This window comes from Coenobita brevimanus, chromosome 70 (genome assembly GCF_032717465.1).
Source record: "Coenobita brevimanus isolate Jiangsu-jjx chromosome 70, ASM3271746v2, whole genome shotgun sequence".
Classification (NCBI taxonomy): domain Eukaryota; kingdom Metazoa; phylum Arthropoda; class Malacostraca; order Decapoda; family Coenobitidae; genus Coenobita; species Coenobita brevimanus.
The window spans coordinates 39,901,401-39,924,271 of record NC_137023.1 but is presented as its reverse complement, the minus strand read 5'-3'; the positions used below and the strand labels follow the sequence as shown (position 1 = coordinate 39,924,271).

At 42.8% G+C, this 22,871-nt stretch overlaps 1 protein-coding gene across 1 annotated transcript in view; it reads right to left on the bottom strand.

Annotated features, from left to right (window-relative positions):
- Positions 1-22,871, bottom strand: part of Mctp (multiple C2 domain and transmembrane region protein) — a 674,963-nt gene that overhangs the window by 110,553 nt on the left and 541,539 nt on the right. Inside the window, exon 17 of the mRNA XM_080277510.1 lies at positions 19,356-19,552. Within this exon, the coding sequence (XP_080133636.1) occupies positions 19,356-19,552 (197 nt within the window). The remainder of the gene's footprint in view (positions 1-19,355; positions 19,553-22,871) is intronic.

Genomic DNA, 22,871 nt, shown 5'->3' with positions numbered 1-22,871 from the left:
AAAAAGTCACTGCATGATAGTACTGTGATAAAAACTCTAACATATGGAAGTGGAGCTTGGACCTTGTTGGAAGGACACAAGTCAAGAATGAGAGCAGTGGAAATGAGTTATTTGAGAGAGGCATGTGGAGTTGCATGGAGAGACAAACTGACAAATGAGGAAGTGATGGAGCATTGTGGTGTGGATGTGGATAAGATAGAAACCGTTAGGAGAAATACACAGGGATGGTTTGGCCATGTGGAGAGGATGAAGAGTGTGAGACTAACAGGGAGTGTGCAAGTGATGTGGAGGGGGGAGAGGGAGGCTATGGATGAGATGGAGGGATGGAGTGAAGAGGTATATGGGAGGGGGATGTGAGCTGGGGGAGGGCAGTGAAACAGTGGGAGACAAGGCAACATGGAGGGGATTCCATTGTGGCCACCCCTTGCATCTGGCAATAGATAGACAGATAGAGTCTATCTGTCTATCTATCTATACTCAGATGCCATAATCCTGTAAGGGGTGACCACTTGACTCTGAGCAAGTTGTTTTATGGGGAGGGGCACTAACCCTCCATCAATCCATTTGTTGCCACATAAGGAACACATATGGGTTGGTAATATAGTTACCATCCAGCACCATAAATGGTTTCCTGGCTTACAAGAAACCATTAGGCTTGTCACTCAATGTTAAGTCACCTGAAAAGGAAAGAATAGTAATATAAAGTGCCATGAAAGATGGGAGAAATAGGAAGAGAGGAGAGCTGGCAAAGAAAGAGAATGATAATGGTGAAGGAAGATGTAAGAAGCACTAAGTCAAGTGAGTGGATGATGGTCATTACCACCTACCACCAAAATCTTACAAGGCTCTAAACAGTTTTATCTTTTACAATAAGAATGAGATAATGAAAAATTCATGTGCAACACTGAGTGCCACATCAGTGAAAAAATATTTTGCATGCACACTTCCTAGATGTTAGGGCAGATGTGCATCTACAGTTGTGTATATTAACCCTCAGATGCCCTGAATATATTGTAAGTGTGTGTGTTGGGGGGGTGTCCTGTGTTGTTTGCATTTTATGTATGCTATGTGGTTGTGTTGTGCATGCTGTATGTGTTGTGCGTGTTCAGTACAATGTTATAACATTCATGTGTTGACAAAGTGTGTAGGTCACACACTAGTGAAGGTATAATTGAAAAAATGTGAGTTGTCACATAGCCGGAAACAATTAGGTCTTTTCAATGGTTTTCCTATACTCTTATATCTAGGTTCTGTTTAGCTCAGCATTCTATCAACCACTCTACCAGAGACTTCACTGAAGTTTAGAGAAAGTATTTTGTGGGTAGCAAACTTACTGGTTCTGACCAGAGGTTTGGAAACTCTATAAATGTGAATAAAACTTTATCAGTCACTGCCTGCATCCACAATATATATATTTTTTTATACATCCTTGCTACGGCTGAAGAAATTTCTATCTATCTACAGCCAGATGTCATAAATCCGTAGGGGGTGGCCATTTGACTCTGAGTTAGTTGTTTTATGGGGAGGGGCACTAACCTCCACCAACCTTCTTGTTGATGTGTAGGGAACAAGTATGGGTTGGTTATATGGTTACCAGCCAATGTTGCAAATGGTTTCCTGGCTTACATGAAACCATTTGGGTTGTCACTCAATGTAATGCCACCTGCAAAGGAAAGAAGAGTAATAAAAAGTGACAAGAAAGATGGGAAAAACAGGAAAAGAGGAGGGCAGACTCAGAAAAAGAATGATAAAGGTGAAGGAAGAAGCTGGCAGCACTACATCAGGTGAGTGGATGATGGTGGTCACCACTTACTGGCCCTGATCAGAGGTTTGGAAACTCTTTATTCACTTTATCAGTCACTGCCTGCATCCACAATATATATTTATATATTTTTTATATTCCTTGCTAGGGCTGAAGAAATTTACTAAGTATATCAGTGACTCATAGTTACTGTAATAACTGAGAAATGAAGGACAGATAAAATATTAACACAGTAGCCTACAGAAATTTTATATAGCCAAAAAGGTCCTGCGACAAGCAACATCAAAAAATGCTTTATTTCTCAGCAGTAATGTGTTTTTACATCAATTTAACTTGGCATCTATGCAGCCATTTCAACACAAGGACATCTTTCTTGATCATTCTGCTCTAAACAGAAAGTTTTATCATGCTTGTGAGGCAACTACTACGGCAAGAGGTATAGACAGTAAGGTAGTATGGAAAGTACAGTTACTATCAATGAATATACCACTTCAAGCACGAAAACCATTTTTTTATTATTTTACTCTGGACACTGACTGATGCTATTCTTCTTCAGTTGAAGGCACTTGTGTCACTGTACTCTAGGGGTTTAGTAAAAACAGCAATCACAGACATATGTGCACTGATACAGTAATAAGGTTGGGAGTTGAGGAACAGACTGTTGTAATGGTCATGGAAGTCTATCTATCTATCTATTGCCAGATGTCTTAATCCTGTAAGGGGTGGCCACAAACAAATCGCCTCCATGTTGCCCTGTCCCCCACCTTTTCACTGCTCTGCTCCCAGCTCCCACCCCTCTCTCTCGTATACCTCTCCATTCCATCCCTCCATCTCATTTTTGGCCTCCCCCTCCCTCTCCCCTTCTCCACCTCACTCACATACACTCTCCTCATCAGTCTCTCACTCTCCATCCTCTCCACATGGCTATACCACCTCAATGTGTTTCTCCTAACACTTCCTATCACATCCACATCCACACGACAATGCTCCTTCACTTCTTCATTTGTTAGTCTGTCTTTCCATGTGACTCCACATGCTCCTCTCAACTCATTTCCATTGCTCTCACTCTTGACTTGCGTCCCTCCAACAAGGTTCATGCTTCACTTCCATACATGAGAGATGGTATCACAATACTGTCATGTAGTAACTTTTTCACTTCCATGCTCACTTCCCTGTTTCTTATGACTGCTTTCAAAGAACCAGCAACCTTTCTTCCCTGCTGTACCCCTTCAAGCACTTCATCCTCTAAACTTCCATCCTTACTCATCACACTACCCAAGTACTTAAACACACACATTTTCCATTTCCTCCTCTTCCAACCTCACTGTACATTCACTGACTTCACTTCTCTCAAAGACCATAACTTTACCCTTCCCTACATTCACCTTTAGATTCTGTTTCTTACACACTCTCCCAAACTTATCCACCAAGCCTTGCAGTTCCCCTTTGTCTTCACTTAACAACACAGTATCATCTGCAAACAACAGTACAGGGAGTTTCCAAACACTGCCCTCTCTCCACTGTCATGGAGATGTATGTATATATTAGAAGTAGTGTTTTGTCTTTGGTCAACCCCACTCTGTCTGGCCAAACAGACTCATAAACCACATGCATGCAACCACCCCTGCAGGGCTATCCCGTGCAGTGAACTGATGTTCAGTAGTAGGTGACAGTGCCTCGTCACTGTAAGGTACACTCTCCCAAACTCATCCACCAAGCCCTGCAACTCCCCTTCGTCTTCACTTAAGAACACAGTATCATCTGCAAACAACAGTACAGGGAGTTTCCAAACAATGCCCTCTCTCCACTGTCATGGAGATATAAGTAAATTTTAGAAGTAGTGTTTGTCATTGGTCAACCCCACTCTGTCTGGCCAAACTGACCCATAAACCACATGCATGCAACCACCCCTGCAGGGTTTATCCCGTGCAGTGACCTGATGTTCAACAGCAGGTGACAGTGCCTCGCCAGAGTATGGCATGGGGAGAAGTCTGAAGGATGCTAGTGTTTCTGCACCCAGTCAACAGGGGCATCATAGTATGTTGCACTTCATCTCATGATCTGGTTATATGGTTACCACCCAGTGCTAAAAATGATTTTCTGGGTTACAGGAAACTACTAGACTTGTCACTCAGTGTAGAGCCACCTGAAATGGAAAGTTGAGTAACAATATGTGTCAAGAAGAAAAGGGTAGAAGTAGGTCAAGAGGAGGACAGACAATGAATAAACTGATAAAGGTGAAGTAAGAAGTAGGCAGCACTACATCAAGCAAGTGGATGATGGTTGCCACCACTTACCACAAATGGCAGTGTGAACTAAGCTTATAGAAGAGAGCTTGAGGATAAGGCAGAGGCACATCAGGGTTAGGTCCTAAGCCCACTTTTGTTCATTAGAGTAATGAGAGCATTATCATGGGATTTTCTGAGAAAGGTGCTCATGGGAAGCCTGAAATACAAATGATGTCATGCTGATAGCACTGAGTATGGAAAAATTAGCTAAATAAATCTAAAAGTGGAGAGAAGGTGAGGTGTCCAAAGGTCTCAGAGTAAACAGTGGGAAGACAAAAGTCATGATCTGTGGATGAGACATTGGGTCATTTATGGACTCTGGTAAATAGCCATGTGCTGTATGTTGGAAGGGTGTAAGCAGAAGTAGTACTGAATTTTCTGTATTGGCAGCAATCATCGGGCTAACATGAGATGTAGTGATGTGCATTATCATTACTGTTGTGTGCACTATTTGCTGAGAATAATGCACAACAACTACCACTATATGGATCAAATATAAGTGTTGATGGAGTGTGTGGTGAAATGCTGCAGCAAGGGGAAGAGACAGTGGTAGAGTGGATATCAAAGATGTGCAGACTGGCCTAGGGGGAAGACAGTATTGGAGGTCAGGTATAATTATTCCCCTGTACAATGGAAAAGGTGGAAAAGAAGTGTAAGGTAATCACAGGGGCATTTGTCTTCTTAGTGTAATAGGAAAAGCATATGGTAGGATAGTTACTGACAGAGTTGGCGAAAGATCAGAGGAATTAGTTGGAAAAGAAGAGGGTGGTTTTAGGAAGAGTAGAGGTTGTGTGGATCAGATATTCATCCTCAGGTGTTTAGTGGAAAAGTTTCTAGAGAAGGGAAAAAAGTTGTATGTGGCCTTCATGGATCTGGAGAGAGCATATGACAGAGTGATTAGACAAGGAATGTTGGAAATATTAGGAATATGTGGATTGAATGGCAACCTGCTGAATGTCGTGAAGAGTATGTATTAGGATGCTAGGGCTGCAGTGCATGTGATTTTTTTTTTTTTTTTTAATGGGAGGAAGAAGGAACCAAAGGCCATGAGCCCGAAGTAACAGTTCCCTCCAAGAGAAAAACAAAATAAAATAGAGAGCCAAATTCAAGATCCGATCATTTTGAGATGCCTTGACACACTGCGTTTGAAAGACTGGAGATCATAGGCAGCAGGAAATACAGAGAGAGAGAGAGAGTTCCAGAGCTGACCTGTTGCATAAATGAAAGACTGGGAGTAATGGTAACTCTTGCATTAGAGAGTTGGACAGAAAAGGGATGAGAGTTTGCTGCCAGACGGGTGCTACGCGCCCGTCGTAGAGGTGGAGGAATGCAAGCAGACAGTTCAGAGGAGCAGTGACCATTAAAGTAGTGATAGAAAAGAGATAAAGATGCAGCAGTGCGGCGAAGAGACAGAGGTTGAAAGGAAGTCAGTAAGAGGAGGAAAGTTAATGAGACGAAAAGCCTTTGACTCCACCCTATTGAGAAGAGCTGTATGTGGGGAGCCTCCCCACACATGAGAGTTGTACTCCACACAGGGGTGGATAAAACCCCTGTATAGAGTCAACAATTGTGCAGGGGTAAAGAAAGAGCGGAGTTGGCTTAGCACACCCAATCTCTTGGAAGCAGATTTTACAAGAGATGTAATATGATCTTTCCAAGATAAGTCCCGAGTAAGTTCAAGGATGATGCAGGATTCAGCTGAATATTATTAAACATTAGTAGGTATACCTGTGGAAGATTTTGTCAGGTTGATAGGTGTAAGAACTGAGTCTTAGATGCATTAAAAACAACCATATTATTTTTACCCCAGTCAGAGATACGAGCCAAGTCAGACATTAGGTGTGCCGTAGCCTCATCCCTTGTTTGTTGAAGTAACTGTTGAGATGGGCGTTCCGGGAACCGAATGGAAAGGTGAAGGGTGGAGTCATCAGTGTATGAGTGGATAGGGTTAGATGTACAGCTTAGAAGATCATTGATGAACAAAATGAAGAGAGCTGGTGATAGGACAGAGCCCTGAGGAACACCACTGTTGATAGATCTAGGAGAAGAACGATGGCCGTCTACAACAGCGGCTATAGAACGACCAGAAAGGAAGCTAGCAATGAAGGCACAGATAGAAGGATAGAAACCGTAGGAGGGCAGTTTGGAAATTAAAGATTTATGCCAGACTCGATCGAAAGCCTTTGATATGTCAAGTACAATGGCAAAGCTTTCGCCAAAGTCCCGAAAGGAGGATGACCAGGAGTCTGAAAGGTAGGTGAGAAGATCGCCAGTGGAGCGTCCCTGACGGAACCCGTACTGACGATCGGAAAGAAGGTTGTGATAGGAAAGATGCCTTAAAATTTTTCTATTGAGAATTGACTCAAAAATTTTTGAAATACAGGACGTTAAAGCAATTGGACGATAGTTGGAGGGTTGGGAGTGGTCACCCTTCTTTGGGACTGGCTGAATGAGAGCAAATTTCCAGCAAGAAGGAAAGGTACAAGTTGACAGACAAAGGCGAAAGAGTTTGCCTAGGCAGGGTGTAAGCACAGAAGCACAGTTCTTGAGAACAACAGGAGGGACTCCATCAGGCCCATATGCCTTGTTAGTACTGAGGCCAGTGATGGCAGAAAATACCTCAACTGAAGAAATTTTAATGTCAGCCATGAGGAAGTCAGAGGGGGGGAAGTGATGGAGGAACAGCACCAGAATCGTCTAAGGTGGAATTGGAGGAGAAAGTCTGTGCGAAGAGATCTGCTTTATCAGTAGAAGAAATAGCTACAGAACCATCAGAGTAGAAAAGAGGAGGGAAGGATGATGAGGTAAAGTTGTTAGAAAGATTTCTGGCAAGGTGCCAGAAGAAGCGGGAAGAATTCGAGTTGGAGAGTTGAGAGCATTTAGTATGGATGAAATTATTTTTAGTAGAGCGAAGAACAGACTTAGCACAATTCCGGGCAGAAACGTAAAGATGGGTTGGCTCCGGTACCTTTTGTAGGCCCTCTCCTTGTTGCGGACAGCATTAGAACAAGCGTGATTAAACCACGGCTTTCTTGCGTTAGTCAAAGGATAGGAGTAAGGAATGTATGCTTCCATGCCCGAGAGAATAACCTCCGTAATGCGCAAGGCACACTCAGATGGCTCCCGGCCATGGAAGCAATAATCATTCCAGGGAAAATCAAAGAAGTACTGCCGAGGGCCTCCCAGTCCGTGGTGAGATGAGTGAATTTTTCTAACCGAATGTTGGATCAAAACAGGGATGTCATGTCTCCATGGTTGTTCAATTTGAATAAGGATGGAGTTATACAAGAGATACAAGGCAGGGCAGTGGAAGTAGGAGTGACCCTAAGGAGAAAGGGCAGTGTTTGGAAACATCCTGTTCTGTTGTTTGCAGATGATACTGTATTGTTAAGTGAAGACAAAGGGAAACTGAAAGAAGTAGTGAATGAGTCTGGGAGAGTGTGTAAGAAATGGAACCTAAGGGTGAATGTAGGGAAGAGTGAGTTGTGGTCTTCGACAGATATGATATGAAGTCAGTGAATGCACTGTGGGGCTGGATGGTGAGGATGTGGAAAATGTGGTTGCATTTTAGTAGTCTGGTAGTATGCTTAGTAAGGATGGAAGTTTAGAGGATGAAGTGCTTCAAAAGGTAAAACAGGGAAGATAGGTTGCTGGTCCTTTGAAAGCAGTGATAAGAAACAGGGAAGTAAGCATGGAAGTAAAAAGTTGCTGCAAGACTGTACAGATGATACTGTGATACCACCTCTAGCATAGGAAAGCAAAGCTTGGACGTTGCTGGATGGACACATGTCAAGAGTGAGAGCAGTGGAAATGAGTTATTTGGCAGGAGCATGTGGAGTTACATGGAGAGACAGAGTGACATATAAGGAAGTGTAGGAGCATTGTGGTGTGGATGTAGATGTGATAGAATGCGTTACGAGAAATACATTGAGATGATATGGCCATGTGGTGAGGATGGAGAGTGAGAGACTAATGAAGAGAGTGTACGTGAGTGAGGTGGAAGGGGGTAGAGGGAGGGGGAAGGGGAGGCTGAGGATGAGATGGAGGGAAGGAATGGAGAAGCATATGAGAGAGGGGTATGCGAATTGGGGGCAGGGTAGCATAATGATAGGGGACATGGTTATATGGAGGCGACTTGTTTGTGGTCACCCCTAACGGGATTAAGGTGTCTTGCTACACAGAGAGAAAGATAGATACTTTTCTGGAAAAGTACCACACTGCTGCTGCTGTAGCTATTACTGCTAGTTTAAATTCAGTCCACAGCCTGTGGATCCTCCAAGGAAACATCGGTTGTGGCACTTTGGAGCTGCTGATTGAGAGGCCTTCAGGCAGTACTTCTTTGATTTTCCCCGAAATGATTATTGCTTCCATGACTGGGAGCCATATAAGTGTGCCTTGTGCATTACAGAGGCTATTCTCTCGGGCATGGAAGTATACATTCCTTTCTCATATCCTTTGACTAATGTAAAAAAGCCTTTGTATAATCATGCTTGTTCTAATGCTGTCCACAACAAGGAGAGGCCTAAAAAAGGTACCAGATCCAACCCACCCCTGAATCTCATCTTTTTTTATGTTTCTGCCCAGAATCTTGCTAAGTCTGTTCTTCACTCAGCTAAAAATAATTTCATCCCTACTAAATATTAGTTGGAGAAGAACAGGGAGGCTTTAGGAAGGGAAGAGGTTGTGTAGATCAGATATTCATTCTTAGATCTTTAGTGGAAAAGTTTCTACAGAAGGGAAAGAAGTAGTATGCGGCTTTCATGGATTTGGAGAAAGCATATGACAGGGTGGATAGACAAGGATTGTGGAAAGTGTTAAGAATATATGGAGTAGATGGGAAGTTGTTGAATGCTGTGAAGAGTATGTACGATGGTGCGAAGGCTGCAGTGCGTGTGGATGGTGAACTAAGTGAATTTTTCTCTTTGAAAGTTGGGTTGAAACAGGGATGTATCATGTCTCCATGGTTGTTCAATCTGTACATGGATGGGGTAATAAAAGAGGTACAAGGTAGGGTAGTGGATGTTGGAGTGGCCCTGGTGAGAGAGGATAGTGTTTGGAAACTCCCTGTACTGTTGTTTGCAGATGATACTGTGTTGTTGAGTGAAGATGAAGGGGAGCTGCAAGGCTTGGTGGATGAGTTTGGGAGAGTGTGTAAGAAACGGAATCTAAAGGTGAATGTAGGGAAGAGTAAAGTGATGGTCTTTGAGAGAGGTGAAGTCAGTGAATGTACAGCGAGGTTGGATGGTGAGGAATTGGAAAATGTGAATACGTTTAAGTACTTGGGTAGTGTGATGAGTAAGGATGGAGGTTTGGAGGGTGAAGTACTTGAAAGGGTACAGCAGGGAAGAAAGGTTTCTGGTTCATTGAAAGCAGTGATAAGAAACAGGGAAGTGAGCATGGAAGTGAAAAAGTTACTACATGACAGTATTGTGATACCAACTCTAACGTACGGAAGTGAAGCTTGGACGTTGTTGGAAGGACACAAGTCAAGAGTGAGAGCAGTGGAAATGAGTTATTTAAGAGGAGCCTGTGGAGTCACATGGAGAGACAGGCTGACGAATGAGGATATAAAGGAGCATTGTGGTGTGGATGTGATAGGAAGCGTTATGAGGAACACACTGAGGTGGTTTGGCCATGTGGAGAGGATGGAGGGTGAAAGACTGACGAAGAGAGTGTATGTGAGTGAGGTGGAGGGGGGAAGAGGGAGGGGGAGGCCGAGGATGAGATGGAGGGATGGGGTGGAGAGGTATATGAGAGAGGGGGGTGTGAGTTGGGAGCAGGGCAGTGAAATGGCGGGGGACAGGGCGACTTGGAGATGATTTGTTTGTGGCCACCCCAAATGGGATTGAGGCGTCTGGCAATAGATAGATAGATAGATAAATATTCTCAGCTCTCCAACTCGGATTCTTCCCGCTCTTTCTGGCACCTTGCCAAAAATCTTTCTAACAACTTTACCTCATCATCCGTCCCTCCTCTTTTATACTCTGATGGCTCTGTACCTATTTCTTCGACTGATAATGCAGATCTCTTCAGTCTTGACTTTCTTCTCCAATTCCAACTTAGATGATTCTGGTGTTGTTCCTCCATCACTCCCCCTCCCCCCTCTCTGATTTCCTTATGGTTCATTTTGTTTCATTTTTGAAGGCTCCAACATGCTTGCATGGGTCAACCTTGATCACATAATGGCAGCTCTCCATGCTGCTTGACCTATGGCAGCCTCCTTGTTCAGTCCCTTAACCCTAAGGTCACACTTAATGACCTTGTCCCATGTCTTTTTTGGTCTACACCTTGCAACCCCACCCTCAGTATTAACGCTTCTCACTTTCTGCACCCAATTATCATCCCCCATCCTCTCCACATGCCCAAACCACCTCAATCTACCTCTCCTCATCACAACACCAATACACTCCAGTCCCATCCTACCTCTCAACTCTTCCATCGTAAACCCAGCTCCCCAGGCCTTGCACGCAGAGATACACTGCATATCCACCTAATCATTGTCATTTCTGAATGTCTGAGCCTGTGAATATCCTCTTCCTTCACTTCCCAGGTCTAGCTACCATACATTATTACACTCCTAACACATGCTGAATACAAAGACCCCTTTGCACATAGAGACAGCCTTCTCAATGTCAAGAGAGGCAACAGCTCCCCGAACTTCTTCCAACCACTTTTCACCCTAGCACCAGAGCTAGCTCCAGCACCACCTCCAGCACATAACATGTCTCCCAAAATAAAAATCTTCCACACACTCAAGAGACTCACCAGCAAGTTCAATCCTTTCACACTTAACAACATCCACCTGCCATCCCAGACATGTTGCACACATAAAATCAGCATTATCTCGCAGTCTACCTCTAATACCATTACATCTCTTATGCACCCACTAATCACAAACACTGTACAAGATGTGGCAAACTGCACATGGCCACTCTCCCTCTTCTTTGACAGTACCACCACCAACCCTAAATATCATCACTTGTGCTTTATCTGCATTTACTCTTAAACCCTTGTGTCCCATACCATCTCTCCACTTCTTAAATCTTTCCTCTGCCTCTCTTTCATTCTCTGCAATCAACACCAAATCATCAGCATACAACATCTCCCATGGGAGTCGATTCTGAAGTCACGTGAGAGAACTTCAAGTACCATGACAAACATCAAGGGACTCAAAACTCACCCCTGATGCACGCCAACATTCACGGGAAACTCATCACTCAAATCTCAATTCTCTCTTACCTGGGTGCGAGCACCCACATACATGGCCATAACCACCCTAACCAGCCACTCCTTGATCCCAAGCTTTCTCATGTTCCTCTTCACCACCTCTCTAGGGACTCCTTCAAAGGCCATCTCCAAATCAACAAAAACAAAGTACAGTTCCCTTTTCTCTCCTATACATTTTTCCTGAAGCTGTTGAACAATGAATAAGGCATCAGTGGTCCCCCTGCCTGGCATAAACCCAAACTGCATCTCATCAGTACTCACTCTCTCTAATCATACCTTCTAGAACTTTCTCCATTACCTTCTTTATCTGATCTAAAAGCTTTATACCTCTATAACTTCCTCTTTCCAAGGCATCACCCTTCCCCTTGTACATCCATCCATCCATCATCCAATCCTACATTGCCCCATGAGGAGCATAGGAGCCCGGGGCTAGGCAGCTGGTCTCGACATTTAAGAATTACACTCTTCAGCTAATCACCTGGGACAATATACTCATGTATAATCATATTTATCAGGTCAGTGACTAACCTCACTCCTACATCTCCTGAGGCCTTCAACATTTCAGTAGGCAACACAGACACACCTGGTGCCTTCCCCACCTGCATCCTGCCTATCGCCTCACTCACTGTAGCAACAACAATCGAAGGCCAAGAGCCAAACACTGGATCTGCTGGCTCTAAACCTTCCCTGTCCCAAACTCGTCATTCGACAACTGGCTATAATGCTCTCTCCATGCATCTTTAATATCCCCATTGTTCACCACTACCCTTCCTTCATCATTCTTCACGCACTGCTCACCCATAATATCCCAATTATCCCTCTTCACCTGATTTGCCACCTTAAATGTCATATTCTTCCTTTCCACACAATTAACATCTCTTCAGCTGATGTATTCTCTGCCATCACTGGCCTCAATACTAACAAGGCATATGGGCCTGATGGGGTCCCTCCTACTGCCCTCAAGAACTGTGCTTCTGTGCTTACAAATGCTAGGTAAAGTCTTTCCCTTTTGTCTATCGACTTGTACCTTTCCTTCTTGTTGGAAGTTTGCTCTCATTCAGCCTGTCCCGAAGAATGATGACCATTCCCAACCCTCTATCACCCAATTGATCTAACACTCTGTGTCTCAAAAGTTTTTGAGTCTATTCTTAACATCTTTCCTATCACAACCTTCCTTCTGATCGTCAGTATGGGTTCCATCGGAGACGCTCCACTGGCAATCTTCTCACCTACCTTTCAGACTCCCGGTTGTCCTCCTTTTGGAACTTTGGCGAAAGCTTTCCCATTGCCCTTGACATCTCAAAGGCTTTCGATCGAGTCTGGCATATATCTCTACTTTCCAAACTGTCCTCTTACAGTTTCTATCCTTCCATCTGTGCCTTCATCTACAGGTTCCTTTTTGGTCATTCTATAGCTGCTGTTGTAGACGGCCACCTTCATTCTCCCAGATTTATCAACAGTAGTGTTCCTCAGGGCTCTGTCCTATCACAAACTCTTCCTTTTATTCATCAATGACCTTCTAAGCTGTACGTCTAACCCTATCCACTCATACACTGATGATTCCACCCTTTACCTTTCCATTCGGTTCTCGCAATGTCCATCTCAGCAGTTACTCCAACAAACAAGGGATCAGGCTATGGCACACCTAATGTCTGACTTGGCTCATATCTCTGACTGGGGTAAAAGTAATCTTACTGTTTTTAATATATCAAAGACCCAGTTTTTACACCTATCAACCCAACAAAATCTTCCACAGGAGTACCTATAAATGTTTAATAATATCCAGCTCAATCCTGCAACATCCTTGAACGTACTTGGGGTTTCATTCTCTCAAGATTGATCTTGGAAAGATCATACTACATCTCTCTTAAAATCTGCTTCCAAGAGATTAGTGTGCTATGCCGACTCCATATCTCCTTTACCCCTGGACAGTTGTTGACTTTATACTTGGGTTTTATTTGCCTCTGTGTAGAGTACAACTCTCATGTGTGAGGAGGCTCCCCAAATAGAGCTCTAATCAACAAGTGGAGTCAAAGGCTTTTCGTCTCATTAGCTCTCCTCATCTCATTGGCTCTCTTCACCCTCTGTCTCTTCACAGCACTACTGCATCTTTATCTTTTTTTATCGCTACTTCAATGGTCACTGCTCCTCTGAACTGTTTGCTTGCATTCCTCGTCTAGCAACAAACTCTCATCCCTTTTCTGTCCAACTTTCTAATGCAAGAGTTAAGTGTTATTCCCAGTCCTTCATTTATGCAACAGGTCAAGTCTGGAAGCGTCTCTCTCCGTCTGTATTTCCTACTTCGTACGATCTCCAGTCTTTCAAATGCATCGTGTCCAGGCATCCTGAAATGAATGGATCTTGAAATTGGCTCTCTGTTGCATTATTTTTGTTTTTTTTCTTGGAGGGAACGGTTTGTGGGCTCCAGGCCTTTGGTTCCTTCTTCCTGATACAAAAAACATATATACAGTCAGACCCCTACTTAGGAAGGATCGACTTACCAAAAAATCTGCAGACACGAAAAAAATTGTGTGTGTGTGTGTGGGGGGGGGTCAGTCATAGCAAGGAAGGATGGAGTCAGGTGAAGACACTGACAAGGAAGTGAGGTGATAACTGCAGTTCAGAGAAGGATAGGGGATAAGTGGAGGAGTGGAGACAATAATGGGCTTTAATCTGGGGGGGGGGAGAGAGAGAGAGAGAGAGAGAGAGAGAGAGAGAGAGAGAGAGAGAGAGAGAGTGAGTGAGTTTTGGAGGACTGAATAACTGGTATAATTATTCCCCTGTATAAAGGAGTGACGTGGAGGGACAGGTTGACGAATGAAGAAGTGAAGGAACGTTGTGGGGTAGATGTGGATGTGGTTGAAAAGATTAGGAGAAATACACTGAGGTGGTTTGGACATGTGGAGAGAATGGAGAATGAAAGACTGACTAAGAGGGTGTATGTAGGTGAGGTGGAGGGAGGGAGAGGGAGGGGTAGACCGAGGATGAGGTGGAGGGATGGAGTTGAGAGGTATATGAGGGAGGGGGGGGTGAGTTGGGGGGAGGGGAGTCAAATGGTGGGTGACAGAGTGACTTGGAGGCGTTTTGTCTACAGCCACCCTTTGCGGGATTAGGGCGTCGGGCTATAGATAGAGATAGATAGATAGATAAAGGAAAAGAGGAAAAAGAAGTGTGTGGTAATCATGGGGGCATTTGTCTTTTTGGTGTAATAGGCAAAGTATATGGTAGCATACTTTTTGAAACAGTTAGGGAAATAACAGAGGAATTGAGGCCCTGCACGCCACAAGGGGCAAAGTACCAAGGCAGCTGAAACCTGTTCTTTTCCACCAGCTGCTCCCTCATACACTACCCTGTGACTGCACAAAGTCACTTTACCCATTTCTGATTAATGCAGCAAGGGTGAAAGTCTGAAGTGAGCAAAGTGACTTTGTGCAGTCATAGGGTAGTGTTTGAGGGAGCAGCTGGCGGAAAAAAACAGGTTTCAGATGGTATGGCGCTTTGCCCCTTGTGGCGTGCAGGGCCTCAAATGGTTGCAGAAGAACAGGGACATTTTTGAAAGGGATGAGGTTGTGGAGATCAGACATTCATCCTTAGGTCTTAGGTGGAAAAGTTTCTAGAGAAGGGAAAGAAGCTGTATGCAGCCTTCATGGATTTGGGGAAAGCATATGACAGAGTGGATAGATATGGAATGTGGAAAATACTAAGAATGAATGGAGTACATGGGAAGTTGTTGAATGCTGTGAAGTGTATGTATGAGGGTGCTAATGCTGCAGCGTGTGTGGATGGTGAGCTGTGTGAATTTTTCTATCTGAACATTGGACTGAAATAGGGATGTGTCATATCTCCATGGCTGTTCAACCTGTATATGGATGTGGATATAAATGAGATACAAGGAAGAGTAGTGGATGCTGGAGAGGGTAGCATTTGGAAACTATCTGTTTTGTTGTCTGAAGATGATACTGTATTGTTAAGTGAGGACGAAGGGGAACTGAAAGGCTTGGTGTATGAGTTTGGGAGAGTGTATAAGAAATGGAATCTAAAGGTGAATGTGAGGAAGGGTAAAGTTAAGGTCTTCGAGAGAAATGAACTCACTGAATGTTCAGTACGACTGGATGATGAGGAAATGCAAAATGTAAGTGAATTTAAGTACAGGACTTGGGTAGTAAGATGGGATGGGATGGAAGTTTGGAGGATGTAGTTTGAAAGGGTACAAGAAGGAAAAACAGGTGGCTGGTTCTTTGAAAGCAGTAATACGAAATAGGAAAGTGAGCACTGATGTTAAAAAGTCACTGCTTGATAGCACTGTAATACCAATCCTAACATATGGAAGTGAGACTTGGATCTTGTTGGAGGGACAAATGTCAAGAGTGAGAGCAGCTTTATTGAGCTGTTTGGAGGAGCTGTGAGTCCAGTCACAAGTGAGGGAGGGGAAGAGAGAACAAGAGGTTTGGGGTAGAGGTAGGTGGCGAGAGGGAGGTGGGGGAATCACCCTCCCACCATGGGTAGGGGCCTGGATCCTCCCCCCCCTCCCTACTCAGGACACAGTTCTAATTGATTTGCATCAATATATGTCAGAATCGGGCCAAAGCCTAGTGTCCACAATTTTTTACAAAGGCTGCTGTATCGATCCTATTAGGCATCAAGTGAAATTCTGGAAATGGATCGATCAATCCTGTTAGTACTTTAGAAGTTAAGGTAGTGGTGGAGTTCAGGTGCAGAAAATGTAAGGCCATTCCCAGACCACTTAATGATAGGCCAGTAAGAAACTTAGTGATAGGTATTGAGTCACTGAAGGTTATGGAAAAATTCTATTAGGTCAGTGATATCATCAGTACAGGGGGTTGTGACAAGCAAAGTGTCATTATGAGAGTGTGTAGTGGTTAGAAAAATTTCAGTACAGGGGATTGTGACATGCAAAGTGTCATTATGAGGGTGTGTAGTGGTTAGAAAAAGTTCAGAGAAGTGTCACCCATCTCAAAAGCTTGAGTGTTCTCATTATCCACAAATAGGATGTGCTTGATGTCTACATTGAGTGTCATACTGTATGGCAGTAAAACATGGGGTGTAAAAGAAACAACATGGCTAGCCTGGCATGAAACAATGTGAGCATGATTCAGTGGATAAGTGGAGTAAAGCTGGATGATAAGACATGTTTAGAAGAGTTGAGAAGGTGGCTGGAAGTGGGAAGCATCAGGGGAGAAAAAGAAAGGAGAAGAATGATACAGTTCGGACATGTTGAAAAGATGGGCCCAGGCAGTTGGATGAGGAAGTGCAAAAGCTCTAAGGAGCCAGGCCATCAATGGAGAGGTAAACTGAGGAAGATAAGGGATGAGGTGATGTATGCTAACCTTAGATCTAGAATAATTGCTAGACAGCTGACACAGAAAAGTGCAAAACGAAAGAGTGCTATTAGGTGAATCCGTCTGATCTGTGTTACATGGAAAACAGTTGTAAATCTGAATATATGATGATGATGATGACTGTTGCCGCAACCCCATGCTCATCTGGAAATGATCCCAATGGACTGCAAAAAAACCCAGCAACTTCAACCATGCACTCCCAGAGATCCTTTGTTGAGGCTATGCTGAAGAAACATTTGTGTGATGTTAGCGAGATGCAAGAGGTGAATATCTTGAAGTGTGGGGAGGTGCACAGGAGTGTTGACACAATGGATTGTCTATGTGCTGTATTTTATGTTGTAATGAAGCAAGGAAGGACGATGGCAACATCACAGTCAGGCTAGGTGTAGTTGTGTCAGAGTAAGGAAATTTCTGAGAGGCAGATGTCCAGTGGTGGCAATGAAGGGTGATGTTCAGTTGGAGGTTCTGAATGACTGTGGTAACTATGTGTTTGTGCATGTGTTTTAAGGTGCCATGTTGGATGAAGATGGATGGATGGCTCTGAAACAGTCATGTTGGAAGCTGTTCATTTTTTGTTTCTTTGTGGTGGGGCTGATGCAACATATCACAAGTGGGATGGATCTTGAGGTGAAGAAATAAATTTTGTATATCTCAAGTTCATGTGATATTTGATTTGAAGAATTTTTGTTAAGGGCTATGCTGACTGACAAGCCAAATGGTTTCCTGTACACCAGGAAACCCTTTCCTATGCTGGGTGGTAACCATATAACCAAATTTTGGCGCCTGGTGGTTTAGTGGGTAATTACGGTGCTCCAATCGGATTGAGCCAGTGAAGGTTTATATCCAAGGGGTGGTTGGGGTTTATTGCTCACATAATGCCACTCAGAGATGAGTAATGTTGATCACTCTCATTTTAAATTTCAGGACCAACATGCCTAGCCCCAGGCTGGATAATGGATGGATGATGGATGGAGATGCATCTTATTATTATTCTTGGGGTGCCTGGTGGTTTAGTAGGTAATTATTGCACTCCAGTCGGATTGAGCCGATGAAGGTTTATATTCAAGGGGTGGTTGGGGTTTATTGCTCATGTAATGCCTCTCAGGGATGAGTGAGGCTGGTCACTCTCATCTTAAGTGTCAGGACCAACTTGCCTAGCCCCGGGCTGCTACGCTCCTCATGAGGCAAAGTAGGATTGGATGATGAATGAATGATATTATTCTTGGGCCACTGTTTTGTGTTGCCTGAAACATTTTCATGCTTGTGACAGCTAACAACAGGGCAAAGCTTGGACTAGCATAATTCTCTTTTACTCTTATAAACTATTCGTGAAATGTTTTCTGAGATTCCTTTGGTTATCTGAAGGCAGTGCCTATACATGTTTTCAAGGCCTCAAGTTTATGAGATGTCTTTACATCAATGCTGCTTGTAAGCCGGCTAAAGCATGTCCAAGAATTTTGGGAATGTCTTGCTAGTGAGTGTTTAGATAAGCTGAGAAACATGAGGGTGTGTTTGTAATTTGTATCTGTCTGGTGTGAGGAGAGTGATGGTTGATTTGGTTGATGAGGCAGTCAGTCTGTTTTGTTTAAGTAAGTGTTCCAGTGAGCATGATGTATAGAGGTCAGAAATTCAAAGCTGGATACTTCACATCACAAAAGATGGTCTGATGATGGATGGATAAAAAAAGGAAAAGCAGCATTCCACTGACCATGACATACTTGTGGAATTAGCTACCAGCAATGGTAAGTGTGTCAGAACAACTCATAAATATTAAGAAATATAAGATGAAGTGGTAAAAGAGGGGATGATATATTCATAATTCTACTTATCTATTGCAAGACGCCTTAATCCCAAAAGGGTTGGCCACATACAAATCACCTCCATGATGCCCTGTCCCCTGCCATTTCACTCCCCTGCTCCCAGCTCACACACCCCTCTCTCATATACCTCTCCATTCCATCCCTCCATCTCATCCTTGGCCTCCCCCTCCCTCTCCCCCCTTCCACCTCACCCATATACACTCTCCTTGTAAGTCTCTCTCACTCTCCATCCTTTCCACATGGCCAAACCACCTCCGTGATTTCCTGTAAACCAGGAAAGCATTGACAATGCTTGGTGGTAACCTCATAAACAACCAACACGTGTTCCCTACGTGACAACAAGTGGGTTGGCAGAGGGTTAGTACCCCTCCCCGGAAAACAACTAACTAAGAATACGAACAAGAAGCCTGTTCATAATTCAGTACTATAAATATACATTCATTCAATCATTCACCATCTAATCTTGTGTTGCCCCATGAGAAGCACACGAGCCCAGGGCTAGGCAAGATAGTCCTAATATTTAAGATGAAAATGATCAGCCTCACTCATCCCTGAGTGGCATTACATGAGCAATAAACCCCAACCACCCCTTGGATAAAAACTTGCATGGCTCAATCTGATTGGAGTGCCTTAATTACCTACTAAACTACCAGGTGCCACAATCTGGTTATATGGTTACCACCCAGTGAAGTAAATGGTTTCCTGGTGTACAGGAAACCATTTGGCTTCTCACTCTGTGTCGAGTCACTTGCAGACAGAAGGAAGAGGAATGAATGAAGGAATGAAAGACAGAGGAGGAGGAAGGAATAAATTAATAAGTTAAAAATAACTGGAAAAATATTAATATCCTCAACATAACCCACCCCCTCCTACCCAATAACTCCCTCTGAACACTCACAAACTAAAGATCTTGTTCCAGTTGGGTGAAAGGGTCTTGTACTCAGTTTGTGTCTGTAGCCGTGCATTTGTGAGCTCCAGGACGCAGAATGGGTCACTCTTGCCTCCAATGTCTGCTGAGGCAAGACCCTGCGCTCGAAATACCTTCACACGCAGGTGTCCGATGTCACGTGGGTTGTGTAATGTCCGTAATACTTTCTGGGTTGAAGAATGACACAGTTTTAGTACGTTATTATCATCATCATCCTGAGTTAGTTTCAGTATATCATCATTATCATCATCATGGCTATTATTTATTATTATTATAATTATTATTATCATCATCATCAGTATTATTACTGCTATCCTAACTATCATCATTACCAACATCATGAGAAAGTTCATACTAGGATGAAGCCCTCTCCTAATTTCCTCCACTATGAATCATTAACTGCAAGCCTGTTCAATTCTGTCACAAAAAATCTGAGATTTATTTCTCCATTTTGTTCTCTATCACGATCTTTCCATCAGTCAATATGCTATATTTATTATTATTATTATTACTATTCTAACTATCATCATTACCAACATCATATGACAGTTCATAGTAGAACTGATGAACTCTCCTATTTTCCTCCACTCTGAATCATTAGCCACAAGCCTGTTCCATTCAATCACAGAAAATCTAAAAATTCTACTTCTCCATCTTGTTCTCTGTCAGGATCTATCTATCAGTCAATAATTGAGGTGCCCTTCAGTTACCCTGATTTCCCAGCTGCCATCTGTGCTACAATAAGGAGTGACCTGCCCAAATCCATTTTTGCTTGTTACATATGGTGATTATACCCTCTCATTTTATCTAATCCCTTATCTATGAGTCTCCCTGTTTCTCTTTCCATATGATATCTGACAGATTCTTTTTCACTTCCCTTGAATAAACGAAAGTTTATGTTGAACAGATTTTGTTAGCCTTCATGTTTCTGAACAGTAAGTTAAAACATGGAGGAGACAGTGATTATATACACTTAATTTTTATTACAGGCAGAGTCTTATGCTTCAGTATGTTACTTTGTTTACTTAATGCCTTCAATTCCATTCTATCAATTGCTTGCTTTGTTGTAATGAACTGGTATTGTTTGTGCAGTCTACTCTACATACTGTGAATATATTTCTCCAATACAGTCTAGAACTACCATACATCTCCTGTTTTTACTGAAATGGACTGAACATTTCTGCTTAACCTTTATACAGTTGGGACTGGACAGCAACACTTTCCTCTGACATGGAAATTTATGAAAAAAAAGAAGAAGCTAATTTTCAACTCATACTTATTCCATAAAGGCATGAGCTACTTAGAAAATCAAGATGTCCAAGTGCTTAATCTTTCCTTCGTAAATGGAAAGGAAACATAAAACTGTTGGTGGTTTGCTTGATACTGATATGGCTACAGGAGTAAAAAGATGATTTTTCATGATTAATGTTTGGCAAGGTGTAACAGCTTTAACCCCTCCCCATCCTGACCGATTTTCCACCACTGACCCCCCCCAGTCCCGACCAATTTTGGAAAAAATTTTTTTTGGCTCAAACCTCCGCTTCTAGTGAGAAACATTGAAAATTCATAGAGAAATCACTCACCTGAGGTTTAAAATACTGAATACAGGTAGCAGTACCCCTTACCTTACTGTGTTTTCTATCAGGCTGGCTCCAAAGAAAACGAGTTCTATGGGAGGGTAACTATTCCACACCACTCATAAACGGTATTTATTTATTTATTTGGTACGAATTTATATGTAGTATGAGAATATATTGGTTTTCACAGTGTAATATAGGCAATATAAGCATTGTTTCACTCACCAAACACATCAACATACCTGACCTTTTTTTTGGCGACATTGCCTGATCATCATTTCCGACTGTTTCTTCCTCTAATGCTACATAAACTTTGTCCTCCACATTGTCATCAATTGGGGAATCACTCTGGCCTTGAATTTTGTACCGTGGCATGACATGCCTTTACTGGCCAGGTCACTGGTAACAAGTGAATTGCCGAGACAATGGCATGCGAAGGGGGGGGGGCGAGGTCATGCAGGGTAAGACATTGACCCTGCCTGGCATCTTGTATAGGAAGGTGTCCCATGTATATGTACCAAATATCATGCACAAAATATGAAAACTGTGCAAATTAGGGACCTTGCAATTGATGCGGGTTTATGTACGTCAACGAGACTCACAGTGACAAAAAGTGTGTACGTATATATACTTCAACGGGACGCGGCGGGTTAATACAGTATGGACAAAGTTTCTCACAGTGAGCTGGCCTTAGGACATCTTCATTATTATCTGACAAATGTGCTGCCATTTTGGTAATCTGTTTAGGCAAACTCTAAATTTTGTCTGTTAACTTATACCTTTCCTGGAGGTATGCCCACATGCAGCCTGTCTCAAATAATGGTGACTGCTTCCAACCCTCAAATATTGCTCAACTGCTTATTATCATTTATTTCTTAAACCATTTAATTTCTCATCAACAAGATTTTGAAGCATCTTTTTTTTGTTTTTGACTTTCTCACTGCCAGTAAGGGTTCCCTTAATAACACTTCACTGGTGATCTTCCGACATTTCTCTCAGACTCCTGGTCATCTTATGTATGGGATTTTTGTGAAACCTTGGCTATTGTGCTAGATATCTCAAAGGCTTTTAACAAAGTCTGGTATAAATTTTTATTTTATAAACTGCCCTCTTCTGCTTTTATCCCTCTTTCCATGCCTTCAGCTCAAGTTTCTATGATCATATTATATCCAATGTTTTGCTCCCTCCATGGAACCCCAAGGCTGGGGATGACCATGACAGAAATGCCTCTAGGCTATTCTGTCTTTACAAAACTCTTTTACTCTAGCATATGCTCCTTTTCCTCTTCCTTCCCTCTTACCAATATAATTTTCCACTTTCTTCTCCCATGCAACATAATATCTGCCTGTACAGTACTCTTAATTTCATTCCAATTTTTTTCCTTGCATCCTGTCTATACATAGTTTCTGTACATGCTGACAGTCTTCCTACAATACATCCTTGATCTATGCTGTACATCAAGCCCTATCCACTGATACAATGATGACTCTAAACTTCATTTTCCCACCACCCTCTCACAACCTTCATCACAACAATCACAGCAACAGTTACAAGATAATGCTTTGGCACATCTATCTTCGGATCTGTGTTTTATTTCTGCCCTGGGCAAAACAAATTAAATTTCTCTCTCTCTATTCAGCACAATCTTCCACATGACTATCCCCTTATTTCAAATGAAATACAACTCAACCTCTTATCATCTCCTAATATTCATGGCATCTTTGTTTCTTGTGATATGTCATACAAAGATTTCATTACTGTAATTCCACTGCACAAAACAACCTTGTAGAGGTTAGATGTGCTGAAATGATTCTGCCTTTTTTAATCCCTTCAGTGCTAATGGGATTGACTGATGCCCTCTAATTTACTGGGCCCATTCTGCCAATGATACCAATTTAGTTGGTGCCAC